This window comes from Limulus polyphemus, unplaced genomic scaffold (assembly GCF_000517525.1).
Source record: "Limulus polyphemus unplaced genomic scaffold, Limulus_polyphemus-2.1.2 Scaffold31, whole genome shotgun sequence".
Lineage (NCBI taxonomy): Eukaryota > Metazoa > Arthropoda > Merostomata > Xiphosura > Limulidae > Limulus > Limulus polyphemus.
This window is the reverse complement of record NW_013665641.1, coordinates 65,315-83,365: the sequence shown is the minus strand read 5'-3', so window position 1 is coordinate 83,365 and position 18,051 is coordinate 65,315. Positions and strand designations below refer to the sequence as shown.

At 32.0% G+C, this 18,051-nt stretch overlaps 1 protein-coding gene across 3 annotated transcripts in view; it reads right to left on the bottom strand.

The window, feature by feature from the left end:
- Positions 1-18,051, bottom strand: part of LOC106459981 (zinc finger CCCH domain-containing protein 13-like) — a 69,931-nt gene that overhangs the window by 1,234 nt on the left and 50,646 nt on the right. The window contains exons 7-11 of one of the 3 annotated variants that reach the window (XR_002610687.1): positions 12,490-12,643; positions 10,505-10,610; positions 9,850-10,016; positions 4,428-4,600; positions 749-921 (exon numbers count right to left, since the gene is read on the bottom strand). Coding sequence is in view for 2 of the 3 variants with exons in the window: in XM_013919659.2 (XP_013775113.1) it covers positions 753-921; positions 4,428-4,600; positions 9,850-10,016; positions 10,505-10,610; positions 12,490-12,643 (769 nt within the window). In the remaining variant the exon portion in view is untranslated. The remainder of the gene's footprint in view (positions 1-748; positions 922-4,427; positions 4,601-9,849; positions 10,017-10,504; positions 10,611-12,489; positions 12,644-18,051) is intronic. The other 2 variants (XM_013919659.2, XM_013919668.2) reach the window with 2 other exon arrangements.

The window sequence follows — 18,051 nt, the reverse complement described above, 5'->3', positions numbered from 1 at the left end:
GTCTCAAAGTGGGTTCCTCGTCATCGAATTTAACTACTATAATATAAAATATCTGATTTTGCCTGCTTGATGAGTCCTTGTTAATAGTACCAATTCTGACTAAAGCAAATTTTGAAGGATGTAAGCTTACATGTACAAGACAAATTGCTTTCAACACCAGCCTATTGCCACAGATTAAAAAAAACTTTATAAATTTGGATAAGCCTACAAAAATTTAAGCAAGGAAGCTTATACACCCCCCCCCCCCAATTACTTGGTCGTTATTTACAGCCTTCATTAATCTGTTTCAATATGAAATAATAATAAAAACTCCATTACAGTTTTGTTTAAAATTATCTTGAAATGAAAAAAGTATGTACTAATAATAGCTCTATCACTGGAAGTTATACACCTACAAAGTAGTGTATAGATTATCTATCTATTACATACCAAGACTTATTAATTGGGTAAACTTCCAACTAAAATTTCACCAGCAAATATTTTATTATTACAGTAACTGAACTGTTACAGTGAGTAACATCTGTTGACACAGTATACATATCATATTTAAGCAAAGAAATTCACAAATTCAGCTTTTTAATTGTTAATACAAAAACATTGCAGAAAAGCAATCTGGTCAGTTACATGTCACTATATTGATTACACCTTCTTACATACATTTTATGTGCTGGAAATAAGTATGGTAGTAGATTAAGATGCATCTGATAACAAACAAAATTTCAAGTTGCTAGTATTTAAAGGCTTTCACCTACTCTTGGAGAGAAATCCTCGACCTCTAAAAATTCTTCCTCTGAATCCACCTCGCCCTCTCAAACTGCCTCTAAAACCACCTCGAAAAAAACGACCTCTAATCCCTAGACTTCTAAAACCTCTTCCAACTCCTCGGAACCTTCCTCTGCTAGACTCCCCACGGTCATCATGCTAATAAATAAAAAAAGTTTCTATTTTATAATGGCAATACTTAAAGAATAATGTCTAATTGTTGTATTCCTAAAGGAAAAAAAACATATGTGCACTTAAAATGTTTTGCTCAGATTATTTACACAAGTAACTATTTGTTTCCAAACAATTTCAACACCCAGTGCTTATTTAAAACAAACTGAGTGTCATATTGGCTTCAAATTTCTACTAATGATAATGACAACATTCTTTTTTAAGAAATACAATTTAACTTTAAATGCACTTCTACTACAGAAGATTGAGAATGTTATATTAGAATTATTTTGAATATGCAAATCAATTTGAGATGTCAACAGGCAAAGAAGCCATTTTCAATGACATACAGTCATGTATAAAAATGTTTTATGGGTAGTGTTATTTCACCAAAAACTGATTGCTTTTGGGAAGGGTACACAACAACCCCTTTCCTATCTAAATTGTACATACACTAAGATTAAAAAGATGTTTCCACACAGGGGATTTAGAATTTCCAAGTCAGGGATGTCCCTCTTATTTAATGGTATTAAAAAACAGGAATATAGATCAACTTGGGACATAAGCAAAATTTTGTAACAGGAGAGAATCCTTGAATACAAATGTCTGTACCAAAAACTGTTGCAGTATGCAAAATAATTATGGATCTGTTTGAAAAAACAACACAAACTGTGTGTACAAAAGTTGCTTCCAGGACAGATCTGTTCAAATGTCACATACCTCAAACAACTGGAGATTAAAAGTTATTCATCTACTTCGTACCAAAATATACTGGTCAAGTCACCATACAAAACATCCACAGGTTTCTGTATGAACATACTGTTGATGTGGGTACTAAATTCTAGAAAGGAAGGAGAGGTGTGATGTGGACAGGAAAGCCTTAATATGGAGCTTTTTACAAAGGAAATTATGCTGCAGGGGTATTGTCAAGATTCACAGTAGTTGGAGCAACATGGACTCTTAACCCTATGGCAATGACTTGACTCTTCTGCACAATATGACTGTTTAGTTTCCCAATTACACATTCAAAAGTTGTTTACTTTATGTGCACCAATAAAATTACATCTGAATGTATTGCTTAATTAAAGTTTTTGTATTATCTAAGTTCTCATATTTAAAAAATTCTCAATCTTCACAATCCCTCCTCCCCCCATTTTGTTAAAATCACTTCAACAGCCCAATATCTACACTGTTTATATTATGTAGACACAATCTATAAACAATTCCAAGGACCAAAATTATCTGTTTAGTAAGATATCAATAAATTTTTCCAACCCACAAAAGAAGCACCACCCATTTATCCTTCACTCTGAAGGATAAATAATAAATAATGCTTATAAAACAATAGAAAGAGCTTATATTCTGTTTGAGCTTGCAGTTTGAGTCCTTTTAAGATTAGCATCAAGATATTTTAACAAGTTGCTTTGACTTTGTAACTTGTCTAGAAAGCAAACTTAGTTACTCTTAGCAATTCAGATTTCATAAGCTAGTTATATCTTAGTAGGAAAGACAGTTATAGTTATTTTTGGATTTTATACTTAAGTGTATTATGTATGCTTTAAAATGCATATTTTAAAGATAGATTTACTTTTTGGGGATAGAAATTTTGTTAACAAGGCTAAGCTTACTAGGTGATGAGTGCAGGACTTCAAGTGCACAATGGGTGAGTGTATGGGAATCTGGTAATGTCTTCTTACTATGATGTGTGTGTTTCAGGCATGAATAAACTGTACACCATAAAATCCAGGCAATAAAATTAAAAACAAATTACATGTGAAAAGGTAAACAGTTGAAATTATGAAATCAAGTTGTAGAAACAAATTATTTATTAAAAGAAAAAGGTATGTTAATTTTATTTCATTATTTTCAAAATTAAATTTCACTATACACTAATGATTCAGCTACAATTAGTGTTAGGTACAGAAAATAACAATTTTTGATATTCATTCAGGAGGTTAAGCAAATTAAATATGTAAGATGAAAAGAAGTATCTATTCTTAGCATGAAAATCAAGCAATAATACTAATACTGGAAGATAACAACCTTAAAACACCAAAATTGGTTTTTCTTTAATTGGACACTCAATGTTTTACTATACAGCTTCTTCAGGATCGTTTCACTAAAACACATACTATAACTGAGAGTACAAAGCTTCGAATGGTTTGAATAATAAATTCTAATTGAATCTATAGTGTGTATTTTTATTGTGTGCATTTGACATATAAATTAGTAAAGCTTATTGTTGAAATAATTAAAAGCTATCTGTATTAAATAAAATATGTTATCAAAGTTACAGATTGATTATAATTATAGGCACCAGCCCTTGTCCTTATTCATCCGTGGTCATTGTTTGATGAGAAGAGCTGCTTTAAATTTTCTGTCAATGTATTTGGTAAGGATTTGTACAACGAATGATGGTTTCATGTCAGGTATTTGACCATGATGAGTTAAAAAGTGATCTGCAACTGAGTTTCTTTCATGCTGTTGTCAATATGTCCTCCTATCCTTGTGTGTAGGGTTTTTCCTACTTCCCCAGTGTACGTATGATGGCAGATGTTACATGCCAGCTGATAAACAAAAATGGAGACAAGACAGCCATCTTTAGATTGCAAACACATTTTTATAAAACACTTGGCTTTATTATATTGTAGGGTAGTGTACTGAGATTTTGAAAGTTGGCTTTTTAGGCTTAGATCTGGCCATTCTTCAACTTTAATTGGCAGTTCAGATTTCATTACATTTTTGAGAGGGATAGTTTAGTCAATTAGAGGTACTATAAATGTAATCTTTTTTTTTGTGTTATCTTTGCAAAATTGTAATTTTTTTTTCCCTCTTGCTAATTTGTATTTCCTCATGTTGTAGGTGCAATGTTGATTTTTCGGTGTCACAGTCCTTGAAAATTTGTTGGATGTAAAAAGGTGGATATTCGTTGCTCATCAAAAAGAAGTGATTTCAGTTCAGAGCATGTAGCGTTCTTTTCGCTACAGTTAAGATCAATTATTTTAATTCCCCAATAACTGCACCTTTCTTGGATGTTTCGGGATGATGATAATTGAAGATAGGGAAAAGAGGTTTTCTAACTGGTTTTTGAAAAAAGTGTAGATTGCTCCTATCTATGCTCCTCTTGTCATTCAACACTTAAGGTAATTTATTTATAGTATTAAAATGTGTTTTATAAACCAATGTGCACTACAAAAATGAAATAATGAGTTTTAACTCATATTAGCTAGAGTCTGAGTCAAACTGACCCTATAAGTTTAGACAAAGTTTTAGAAAAATATATCTTATTAAGATATCAGATTTTTTGTGTACAACAGACTTTTAATGTTTACTAAAAGCTTACCAAAATTTGTGAAGATGCACTTAGTAAATTCATAATAATAATAAACATTATTATGCATAGCTTCACAGAAATGGGGGTTGTTGGAAAACACTAACACAGTCTCTATAGGGTTAATGACCTAGAATAATATGATTTCAAATTAAAAGAATACCTCAAAGTAACTTGGTTCTTTAGGTGTGGAATCAGGTTTTTCCATCCATGGCTGTACTTTGAAGCGGTCAGGTCGTTGTGAGAAATTAGGTAGTTTGTCTTTTGGAGATCGTTCCCTGTTGTGGTATCTACTATGCATTGGACCACGGCTACCTACAAAGGCTCCTCTTTCTTCTAATATATAAAAAAAATGTATGTACACACACACACATTTTTTTCCAAATCTCTCAAAAACTTTTAGTAAGTTGAAATTTCTTAATTGATCAAAAGAAAAAAGTTGCAATACAAGGTTATTGTGCACCTTTTCTAAACTTGACTTATTTTTCCTTCTGTTAAAACATTAATATGGGTCCAAACTGAGAGACTAACTGAAGCTTCTTGTTGAACACAGAAAGCATGCAATATATATAAATTTAAGTAATATGAAACTGTGGAAGTAACAAATTACAAAGTAGCATTACCAAGAACAAATTCATACTAGCTGTTATTAAGTACACTGCTAAAATGTTCCTTATAAACTACACAGGTAATCTATTCTGTTCAATTACACTGGGAAGTAGATTTCCACTAACATTCAATTTGTATTAGATATTTGCCAAATTCTGTATTAAAATTTACTTTACTTTAGGATTTGCAAAAATGCAAGGGATTTGTTAAGTCGAGGCAGATTTCCAAGTTTAGTAATTAAAAGACTAGAAGAAAGTATTAATATCTACAATTCTAAATGGATAGTGAATTTATCAACCTATAATTTGATGAAAGATCAAGTAAGCATACTACAGAGGTTTAAACTTTGCTGTATTTATTAAATTTTTACGCAGTGGTTAATGCACTAATGGAAAAAAACTAAAGATGAACCTTTGAACTTATTTTCAAAACATATGTTTGGCAACATTGTGTAGATGTTTTCACTTTTCTTAATAGTAAAAACTGAAAAACAAGCTTTAAACTAGTTTTCAACAGATATAACTATAGTTAACAGCATTGTGTGGATTTTTTGTTTTGTTTTTGATAGTAAAAATATTGAACTGTTGAGAGGTTAACATTTTCTTAAACCGAAAAATGTATTTCCAATAATACTTACATCCTCTCACACTACAGCTGGGTTTCTTTTTTTGCCCATCTAAGCATTGGTTTGATTTTTTTCTCGCTTGCTCTAGTCTATTATAAACCACTTAATTGCCCTTTGCAATATTTGTCTCATGACACTCTCCACCTACATCAATGCACCCTCTATCCTGGTACTGTATAAACAACTCATTCAGATAATGTTATCACTTTTTTGAAACTGCCTCAATCCCTAATACCGGTTCTTAGTGGGGAGAATGTGAAAGGAAGTAAGTATTATTTGAAATACATTTTTGATTTAAGAAAATATTAACTTCAAAACATACTTACCTCCTCTAACACCACAGCTAGAATCCCACATTGAAAAGGTGGAGGGACTAGTGAGGGCATTATCCATACAGAAAGCATCTTCATAGATCATGGATGTGTCAATAAAAGATTGGCACCCCTAGTAGGGGAACTGCACTACATCCAGAACAGGTATGATCTTCACCAAGAACTTAATTCCTGTATTGTGGATGGAATTTTACATGATTTATCATCACTACTGGCCAGGCCCCAACCAGATAACCAAGGTTCCACTGCTCTGGGTTAGAATTATAAGACCATGGTCCCTATATCCCACATTGGAGGCTAGGGCAATTGGACTGCAAGATAACTATATATATTTACACTTATGAGTGGATCCAATCTGTAGCCATAGAGTAATGTGTTTCGAACCACCAAAATCACGGCGAAAAGGTAAGTAACACTGAAGTAGACAAACCTTCTACTCAACCTGAGGAAACAGAACTTATCTGGTCTGGAATTATGAACACTTATCTTCACTCCTCAACCATGTGGGCAAGGTAAATTCCACTTGCCCCCAGAATTATAGAAAAGATGTGGAACAAACTGCTCAACCACGGGCCCAGGATGAGACCACTCTACATTCAGAATTATGTACTGAACCAATATTGTTTAAGAAAAAGGGCCACGCTCAACCCAACCAGATAGCCGATTGTCAAATCTGAACTGGTATTACGAGTAGGCTCCCACATAGCCTGGTGCCTCTCATACCGACATCTAGAAAAAAGAACATCTAGGGACCCGGGTAGGAGGGCCCTAACTTTACCATTTCTCCAAGAGAGGAAAAGCCTCATTCTACCACCTTAGTGACTGTAAACTGGGTATGGTTAGGACTCACTAGCTCCACTAGTAGAATATGGGTGGTAATGCACATTGGGGAGCTCTGAAAACAAACTAACCCCGACTTAATCAATCCAATGATCGGCAGGGATGGGCAGGATCCCCTTATGCTTTACGCATGATAGTCCACGAGTGGCAGTTCAGCATAATACAGTAATACTACTCAATCAGCCTCTAGGTGGTCTTGTGAAACACCTCATTTCTACAGAGCCTGTTGCAACCTAGACAAAATACACTGAATTTGTGGTTGCTAGTGCTCATTAGCGACTTTTTGTCGAGAAAAAGTAATAAAATTATCTGAATGAGGTGCATATATACAGTATGAGGATAGAGGGTGCATTGACTTAGGTGAAGAGCATCACGAGACAAATATCATCAAGGGCAGTTAAGTGGGGTATAAAAGACTGAAGCAAGGGAGAAAAAATTAGACCAATACTTATTAGATGGGAAAAGGAAGAAACCCTACCACTCAAGTAATAGCTCTAGTGTGAGAAAAGGTAAGTATGGTTTGGAAAGAAAAATACAACATTTGTATTTCTTTATGTGTTGATTACATGTACAGTGAATGGAAACTACTGAATGTTTATTATAAACTTAAGTATTTAAACATCAATTAACCTCACCCTGAAGTGCACTAATCTGTGGTAGCAGAAGTTAACAAGTAGTTTCCTTGTAGTTTAAAAAAATGAATGAGTAAAGAATATTCACAGTTCTCTATTAATAAATGAATATCCTCCCAAATTTGTTAATGGTCAGATAAAAAAAATCTACATTAATTTAATAAAAAAAAGAAGACAAAATTAAGATTGTAACTGATTATTCCTTATGCCAGAGGTATTTCAGAAAGAATTAAAAGAACTTTGCCACTTATTTCAAAGCAGTGAAACAAATGTTATCCCACCACAAAGATACTCTTGATAATTTACTACAGGCTCAAGTTATATACATGATTCCATGTTACACCATTTATAAAGCATAGTAGTAAGTAGAAAACATTGTTAATAATGAGAAAACTTTTATATTTTTTAATTGTTCACTGTTAAATTTATGATTTTAAGTAAAATACTAGTAAAAACCTATAAATAAAACAAGGATCTATAATTCTTTTTTTTCAAAATTTACTGAGAATTTTTTATACTTAACTGGAATCCAAGAAAAAAAAAACATTATTAATATTTTTCACTACTGTAAACATTTTTACCTTCAACTACTTTCTTACACTGAATATGAAAATAATAAAAGACTGGTTTGAAATTTACTTAACTTTTTTTACATTTTTATTAAACACCAATTAGCTGAACCTTTTACAAGTAGAAATATATAGTTAACTGCATAGGTGACAAAAATATCGAAATCAGAGAACAGATTAAACAATCACCAAGTTTTTTTTATATTTTTATTTTAAGAGGATGATATTTGAGCTAGCACTCTTTGTCAGATCATACAGCTTACAACAAAAGGAACATACACAAAATTTAAGAAATCATCTGCATAGCGTTTTGAATATTGAGCTCTTGATTGCTGAAAATATGACTGAATATTTTTGGGTTGTTTTACCTTTCATCTCATAAAATCCTTGAAAAGGCCCCAAGCAAAAAAATGTCTGAACATATTAGACCAAGGTATAACCCTACCGAGTTTCAAGCCAAACCACAAAGAAATGAAGAAATGGCAGTCAATTGAAAAGTATTTAGAAGAAGAAGAAACAATAGAAAAACAACATGTTTCTCAGCAGAAATATAAAATTAATAATAACAGTAAAAGCCCATACAACATGAATATGAACAAATGATTATTATCTAAAATTTTATTCAAATATGTTTCAAATACATTGTTCATTCTTCTGCTTCATTCCTCTGGGTTAGATCTAATTCAGGAATTACTACATCTTACCAGAAATTCTAGGTTAAGCAGAAACAATACACATATTGATCAAACCTTACTCAAAAGCACTGGATTTAACTTACATGAATTATTATTATTACTACTACTGCTAGATACTTTACTGTAATACAGGGATTTAAAAATACCTTATCACCAGAAAAAAATTAATTATACTCTTAAAATAAATCTCTAAATAAAAATGAATAATACATATATATAATGTGGACAGTGCATGAGCTAACTCAGGAGTGCACTACTTAATTTTTTATTGTGGCCAAGTTGGAATGTCATTGAAACTTGGCGGGCCATAATATTTGTTCCTCTGAAAATTTATGAGCCCTTTGGGTTTTCTACTAACTCTAAAGACAATTTAATGAAATTTCTATTAAATTGTGATGCAGAAACTCTTAGCTTTAATAACAGACAAACATACTTCCATCATATTAAAAAAGAAACTTTCAACTTTAGGCACTATAATTTCATGTCATGGGCCATACAAAATGAGCTGGCAAACCAAATTTGTCTCATGGGCTGTATGTTACATCCATCTGAGCTAACTTGCTCAATCAGATATATCTCATCATCCAAAGAATTAACATTGATAAAGTATGAATTATGTCATAAAATAGTGATTCTAAACTAAAGTTTATGTTATCACTATTAAACACATGGAAGGGTAGAAAATTATAGATTTTTAAATTTATTTGAAATTTACATTTTTGTGTAAATGTGGGGGGAAGGTATACAAAATCATGCTAAGCTTTTAGAAATTTAACAGGTTGCAAATTGTATTTAATAGTAAGTCTATAAGCCAGTAACAAGTATTTGTTTGTCCACATTCTTGTAGGCAATGCCCTATAAACTAGTAATAACAAAAGGATGAAAGGTCTATATGCATATATGAAGTCTACAACCAATGTCTTGTGGTGTGTTAACACTGATGGTTGTATTCATTATTCTATGGGTTAGTCAATAAGGATATAATTGTGTAACTGGCAAGTACATAACTTCACTTTTATTAGATAAATTCTGGAAACCTCATGAAGGGCTGTTGCCCAAAATGTTGTTTTCATGTTTAATCAATAAAATTATTTTAATTTGGCGAATTTTTCACCATTACTTTATATCCTATTTTGCTTCTAATAGATAATACAAAACTACTGGATTTGTAATAGGTATGCTAGCAAATAAAAGTGAGAGCATGTAGCTATGTCAGGAAAGAAAAGTTTAATGTCTATTCCTGATTAACTATAACCTTATACTTTTATTTGCCAAGAACCTACCTCTGAATCTGCCACTACTGATGTCTAAATTTTTACGTTCTGATTCATAAGACCGCTGCTTGCTACGAGATTCTCGTTTACCAAGTTGTTCTCCACGACGTTCTAGAATTCGCTGTCTGGCATCAGTGGTGCTGCTGTTATCTTTACGTCTTCCGGAAATATTGGATCTATAATATTGTCCATTATATCAACAAGCAAACCATGGAACTATAGCAGTCAAATAAGACACAGCCTTGAAACACTAAAATAAATAATACATTGCATAACAGATAGATGGATTTATTTTAAGAATACAATAAGCATAACACAGTGATGGAATTATTTTAAGGAATACAACAAGCAATATTCTTATTTTGTTTTCCTAACTAACATATGATTGCAAAGAAAAAAACCATTAATCTCACTAGTAATTATTTGCAAGTAAAAATAAGGATAATGTCAATTACAATGCATCATACTACAAGTAGCAATAATCCCTCATTCTTTACATATTAGATACAACCCTTAGACTGAAATGCAAATTAATTTTCAATTATACCATAACATTGTTATTTTTTTACAATATACATGTAAAATTGGTGTAACTGAAAAAGATCTTCATACATATTTTCACTTGTATCCTAAGCAGTTCAATAAAGAAATCGACTTTGCTTACCTCAAGTCAGTTGGGACTTGACAGAAAGGTGGTGGTCCCTGATTTCTACCAAAGTCCTCTGGCCTGGGACCACCAATGTCACGTCCTCTATGCAATTCACGTTCACCTGGAATATTATTATAGTACCAGCTTTTTTTCACAAACACCAAAGAAATAATTTTATAACCTTGGATAACTTGACACAATTCCAAATCTCTATGTAAAACTAAAGAAAAATCACTATTACAATCTAAAAAAGGGTTGGCAAAACTAAACTCCCCATGTTTATAGCTGCTTGTACTCTAAATGAGGACATTTAATCACATATTTAACTCTTAAGAAACTTAAGTTAGTTCAAACTAACTTAAATAGATTGAAGACAATAATGAAAGTAAAACAATTACATTATTTCACTCATTCAAGATATCAAAAATGAAACACATCATGATGTATTTCTTGAGGATTTAATAAACACAGTTTCTTGTTAAAATGAAACAATCATGTGCAGCAAATATTTTTCACAACAAAGATTAATCAGATGGCATTCCACTACACTCTTATATACTCTTTCAATTCTAATAAAATGATAATTTATGGAAAGGGCTTACAATTATAACATCGAATGAATTAAGATCAAGAAAAATTCCTTAGCCCACAATGGCATTAAGTAAAATAAGTCCTTTTTTTTGGAGGGGGGGGGGAGTTAATTATTGTGATTATTAGATTATAAATAATTTAATTTGTGAAAACAGTTTTCACTATAGTTTAAATAATAGTACGTAAAATTTGGCTATATTAATATATGTATACAGATTACATAACTGTTCATGCTATTACCAGTTCAGAATTCCATTCTGCAGTTTCAAATATTTGTCTAGTAAGTACTACTTACAAACAACAACATGAAAAAATGCCTGCATCTGATCAAGTTCAATGCCTGGATTTTGTTCATATTAAAAAGCCAGTAATGGGCTAATGCACAATAAATTTTATACTATTATTTGGTCGTGTTCACAAACAAAACAAGCTAAAAAGTCAGAGAAACAAAAAACAGGATTTTGAGATATGAAATTGTATATTTTGGCAAACTGATTAAAATGTAACTTCTTTCCCCCTTTTCTTTCTTTAAAGTTTAGTATGTAGGCCTACATTTTTAATTCATCTGAGAGGTACAGCAGGAAATAAGTTTATACAAGGAAATAAAATATTACAAGATTAGTTATGTGTAAACATTAAGTTCATATTATTATATATATATATAAAAACAGTTTACTTTAAATAAAAAATAAAACAAGCTAAACTACTTAAACATTTACTCAAAATGGTGAAAGAAAATTAAAGAACATTAATCTCAAACCCCAAATTTACAATACTAAATGTTATTTAAAAGAGGAAATAAGTGGTATATATTTTTCTACATATAATGTGTTTGTACGATTCTTGGTTATACTGTAGAATCCAAGGCATTAAAAAACTGAAAAACCTTTTTTAAATATTTCATTTCACTTACTTCACCATAAAAACAATAACTTTCTGAACATCATGCACATACATATCAAAAACAGCTGCTTCAAATTACAAGTTCTACTTTTGTCAAAGATAAGTACAATGTATTCTAATTTTCCTCATAAGTAGATGAAGAAAAACTTGGACTGATGAAGATACAATTTAAACATTAGTAACAGTGATGTCCATTTACCAGTTTATTATATTGTGCTTTATCTCATTACTAAATCTACAGATTTCCATGTGTTTAAAGAAAATCACATTTTGTCCAAATAGTGTGTACAATAAAGCTAAGAATATCAAGTATTTCTGGTGTATTCAGTGATTTCAATTACTTAAAAAACAAAGACTATTCATCCTGTTTGATGCAATCCTTTTTTCAAATGGTAATTTTCTGCCTTTACAAATTACTTATAACTGTTTACATCTATTCCCATCACATTTTTTTTTAAATTTCTATAGAAACACACTCAACAAATAGATGTTAAATTTATCCTTACTAAGAAATCTTCTTTCAGAATCTTGATTACCACCAAAAGGATCCATGGATATTGGCTGACGCAAGTCACTGCTGCCATAATAGTCTCCACTCCGTTCTCTATCATACGAGTGAGTACCTTCTCGCTCCCTCAACACATCCTGATTAAAATGTTGCTATATTGTGATGTTTTTGATACATAAGCAAGCTTCAATTCTTAACAATACTCTTTCTTACTTTATCGAGCATGCAAATAATTTAATACTTTAAAAGATATTTACATAATTCACTGTAGCAATACAACAAGTTATTTAAAGTTGCTAAACAAACGATATACTGTTGTTCAGTTTCTTTTCTCATAAAATGATCTAAAATGGAACCATTTACCTCTGGAGTTTATAATACACATTGTTTTCTTCCAATTTCTAAAAGTACAAATTACTTCAACCATCTAAATGTCTTCTTCCTTTGAGTGTGATTTCTTATATTTAACAAAGTGACAGATGTAGCAAAAATATTAAGTGATGAATGGATCAACCACACAAATATAACCTCCTTCTCAAAAATTTCTTCTGGGAGTATCTAAAAAATTACACAGGATATTGGGTTCAATAAATCAACATCAGACACTTGTTATGAATTTCCCACTTTAACCTTCTGGATTTCTTGCCTGCAAGCCATTTAATTTAATCTTTACTTTAAAATTTAGCAAAAGAATAGAAATTCAACTTCAGACTATCCATAAGTGAATAAAATTCCATGAAATAATATAAAAATGTTAAAAAATCTTTTTTACTAGATGAATATGTTTAGTAAGACTGAAAATGCTGGTCCTGAGGAGTATTTTTATATGACCTTCAAAAGGCTTTGTAAATATGTTTTGAAAGGTTGGGTATTCTACACTGTTGTCACTGACACAACTAATATTCACAAGGTAAAGGAAAATATATGAACCTAAAATTATGTTGGTGAATGAGCTACAGTATTACCTGTTCAACTCCAACTAAGACTGATTTTACACCAAAACTATTTTTCAATACTGTACCAAGAATATGTGAAGCATATTTTAAAAACAATAAAAGAGAAACATAACATGAAATGTAATACTGTATTCAGTCCGTAATGCAGATGTAAGAAGCTTAAAATTACTTGTCTGCAAAAGTAATGTGTAGTTTCTACTAGTGGAATAAGGCCAAGCATTCACTCATACATCCAAAAAGTAAAAATTTAAAAAGACACTAGGGAGAAGGACAAGCCACTTAAAAGGTTGCAACCAAATTACTAAAGACTACTGTGATACTGCTAATTGCTCTTAACCTTATATAGAAATTTCACAAACAGTAGTATGAAAAATACTATTGATTTTATTCAATTTCTATTGAAAGAAATAAAGCCTCTAAAGAAGTCACAACCAAACCACTAACAACTACTTTATAAATGAAGTACACCAAATAATGATCAAAAAGGTATAACTCCAAAAACCAAACCATCATAAATTTAAGAAACTTAAATTGACTGGTATGACAGGAGATTTAGAAGATCAAGAAAGTTGGTGAAACAGGAAATTAGGACATCAAAATGGATGCATGAGAAAAGGTTGGCTGAAAATGTAAAAATTAACAGTTAGGATTTCTTTAAATACACTAAGGGTAAAGAAAATGTTAGGATAGGGATAGGACTCTTGAGGGATGATAAAGGAAGGCTAGTACCTGATGATTACGAGATGGCCGAGTTATTAAATTATGCTTTTTCTTTGGTTTTTACTAATGAAGATTTAGGCAGTATCGATAAGTTGATAAATGGAAATGAGATCGAACAATATGATTGCATTAATTCTGAGCTTGTTAAGAAAATATTGAGAAGTTTAAAGAATGATAAGGCTACTGGGCCAGATAATATTTCCCCAAAGGTTTTGAAGGAGATTAAAGATTGGATATGTCAGCCACTTACTACTATTTTTTTTGTCAGTCCTTGAATAGTGGGCTGGTACCAGAGGATTGGAAGTTAGCTAATGTAACTCCTCTTTTCAAGGGAGGTAACAAAAATTGTCCCAGTAATTATAAACCCATTAGTATTACATCAGTTGTGGAAAAGTTTTGGAAAGTCTATTAAAAGTCATTTAACAAAGTTTAGAATTTTATTGGATAGTCAACATGGTTTCACTAAGGGAAAATTTTGCCTTACAAATCTTTTAACATTCTTTGAAAAGATTACTGCTTATGTAGATGAGGGTAAGGGTGTAGATTTGTTGTGTATCTGGACTTTCAGAAAGCATTTGACAAAGTGCCACAATAAATGCTTGTAAAAAAAAAATTATATCTTTAGGTGTGGGGGATAGGTTAGCAAATTGAATAGAAGAGTGTCTGGATGGAAAAAAGCAGAGGGTGATTATAAATGGAGTTCAGTCAAACTGGATTAATGACAATTCAGTGTCCTTCCTAAGGTAAGGAGCCCAAGACTGAACACAATATTCCAAATGTGGCCTAACCAGTGACCTGTACAATTAAAGTATAACCTCTTTAGACTTGTATTCAGTATTTCTGTTCATATTCTATCTAAAATCCTATATGCTCTACCACTAGCAACAGCACATTACTTGGATGGCTTTAGAGACAGATCTACTATTACACCAAGATCCCTTTTATTCATAACGCTATTAAGGTATTCCCATCCGCATTATACTTATAATTCAAATTATGATAACCCACATGCATTATCTTGCATTTATTATGATTAAAACCCATCTGCCATTTATTTGCCCAACTCACTAATTGATGTAAATCCTTTTGTGAATCAGCAGCATCCTCTTCACAGCTAGCAACACCCAAGACCTTAATATCATCTGTAAATTTAAGTAATTTATTGACTATCTCTTCATCTATGTCATTGATGTAAATCAAAAAGAGCAAAGGTCCTAAGACCGAGCCCTGAGGTACCCCACTTGTGTTGAAAAGGGTTCAGAGAAGAGTTACTAGAATGGTGCCTGGGATGGAGGGGTTGTCATACAACGAGAGGCTGAAATCTCTCAAATTGTTTTCTCTTGAAAAAAAAAGAATAGTTATGGGGGAATCTGATTGAGATGTTTAAGATTGTAAAGGGAATTGATACTGTTAATGCATCATCTTTTTTATAGTTAACAATGAGAATAGTAGGACTAGGGAACACAGATATAAATTTTGGCAAGGTAGGAGTCATCTTCTGCTAAGACAGTTTTATTTTTCTAACAGGGTGGTTGGCCTTTGGAATGGGTTGCCTTCAGATGTTGTAGAGGCAGTAAATTTAACTTAAATCAACCTTTTTCTTACACTCACTTAAAATTTAAGTGAGTTTAAGAAAAAGCTTGATAAGTATTTAATGAAAAAGGCTGGGTTGAAATTTTTTAAAATATTCTTTTAATCATTTTAACTTAATTTTGAGGATGGAACAGCCGAGATGGACCAATAGGTCCCATGTTGTTCCAAAATATTATGTTATTGTATGTTTAAGCTTCTACATATTCTCAGTATAAAATTATTTATGTTTTATTGCAATAATAAAAATAGATTTAAGTATAAAGATATTCAGCGCACGCATAATATCACTGAATGCTTTCCACTAAATGCTGTCTGCGTTCGTCACTTAAGCCGCTACCTTTATCGTGTTAAATTTATCTTACACCTTTCATTCAGGAGTAGCAAGCTCATTTTTCACATAACTGTGGCGTCTAAGTAAAGAAAACTGCTGACTTCTATGTAAAAATGTTTTATTGTGGTATTAGAATGCTTACTGTCTTTAGCAATAAATTTCACCCCGAAATAATATTTGTATTATATTTTAATGACAAAGTTATTAAGGCTATCTTACCGTTCCTTAATTTGAACTACTTAACGCAAAGTCAGATAATGGGCTGTCTGTTCTTTCTCGAGCAAGGAATCGAACCCCGTATTTTAACATGTAAGTCCGTTATCTTAATGCTGATTCACCAGGGGGAAGGCAGTTAGTCAGTAGCGCCCTACCACTATCCATATTTGAAGATTGACTTCTCTCATTTAACGTTTGTTTGTTATGAATTTCGCGCAAAGCTACAAGAGGGTTATCTGCGCTAGCCGTCCCTAATTTAGCAGTGTAAGACTAGAGGGAAGGAAGCTAGTCATCACCACCCACCGCCATCTCTTGGGCTACTCTTTTTACCAACAAATAGTGGGATTGACCGTCACATTATAACGCCCCCACGGCTGATAGGGCGAGCATGTTTGGTGTGATGGGGATTCGAACCCGCGACCCGCAGATTACGAGTCGGTCGCCCTAACTATCTAGCCATGCCGGGCATCTCATTTAACGTACCCACAGCTCTATGTGAACAGGAATATTTTGTGGTATTTCACCGATTCGAAGCCAAGAATCATACTGATAATGAGGTTAAATGGAAATTAAAAAATGCTTTTGATTTCGTCTATTTATACTGCTTTCAGTCTGTGGTTTTATTACGTATTTTAAACAAATATTTGACCCGAGTGTGAATAATCAATATTGTATTACATGTAACTAAATATTTCCTGTTGCATTTAATGTACTGTTGATTCGAGGTGGACTTTGTTGTAAGTTACCAGTTTCTATTGCTTTACTAAAAATAAATCTCTTTGTCTCTAATTAGTTATAAAAGTGAGAGAATATGCGCTACCATCCCTAATTTTGAAATGATAGACTAGAGGGAAGGTAATTAGTCAGCAATACCTACCGCCAACTCTTGGGCTGCATTTGTCTGACCGAATAATACACCACTCTTATAATGCATTCACGGCTCCAAAGTGCTATACGTATGATTTATTTTTACGCGGTAACAAGACGCGAACATTAGAACACTGTATCCACAGGTCATTGGTCCACAGATTTCAAGAGTATTTTTAAGGATTGACAGAAGAACTTTTATTTTTATTTCACGACGTTTTACTGAGTTAATCAAGCATCATCAGGTGATTTACAGGAAATAATTAGAACAGAAAGAAATTCAAACCAAAGGAAAGCACGTGAGAATAAAAAATGATGTATCAAACAGTTATAACATACAACAATACTCAATCGAAAGTTTAGTTTCAATGTAACAATATACTTAAATGTATTATTAAATTTATATGAATAAATAAGAATGTTAATAATCTATCTATATACTACTAAAACTCTGAGACTGTTTGTTTGTGGGCTTGTCTGTAATTAAATACAGCACAAACTGCGCACAATACCACCATATTTGTAATGAAATGAGAATAGAAACAGAATAAAACAAGTTTCGTTAAAATCGGGCCACGGGTTACCGAGTTAGCCCCGTTTTTCGGGTCACTTTTATGAACATTTCTTGATAAATGTAGATAATCTAGATGGCACCACATATCGGTTTATCTATTCGTTTCCCACCTGATGAATCACTTTAATATATCTTCTATACAACAATATATGTACAACAGAAATTAAATGATGAAATGAAAATGTGTTATAATGGCGTGTAGAAAGAACAACAATAAAATGGACCTACAATATTATTGACTATTTGCAAATAGTAACTATGGAGACGAGGTAATAAAATAAAAATCAAGCGGAGAACAACAAC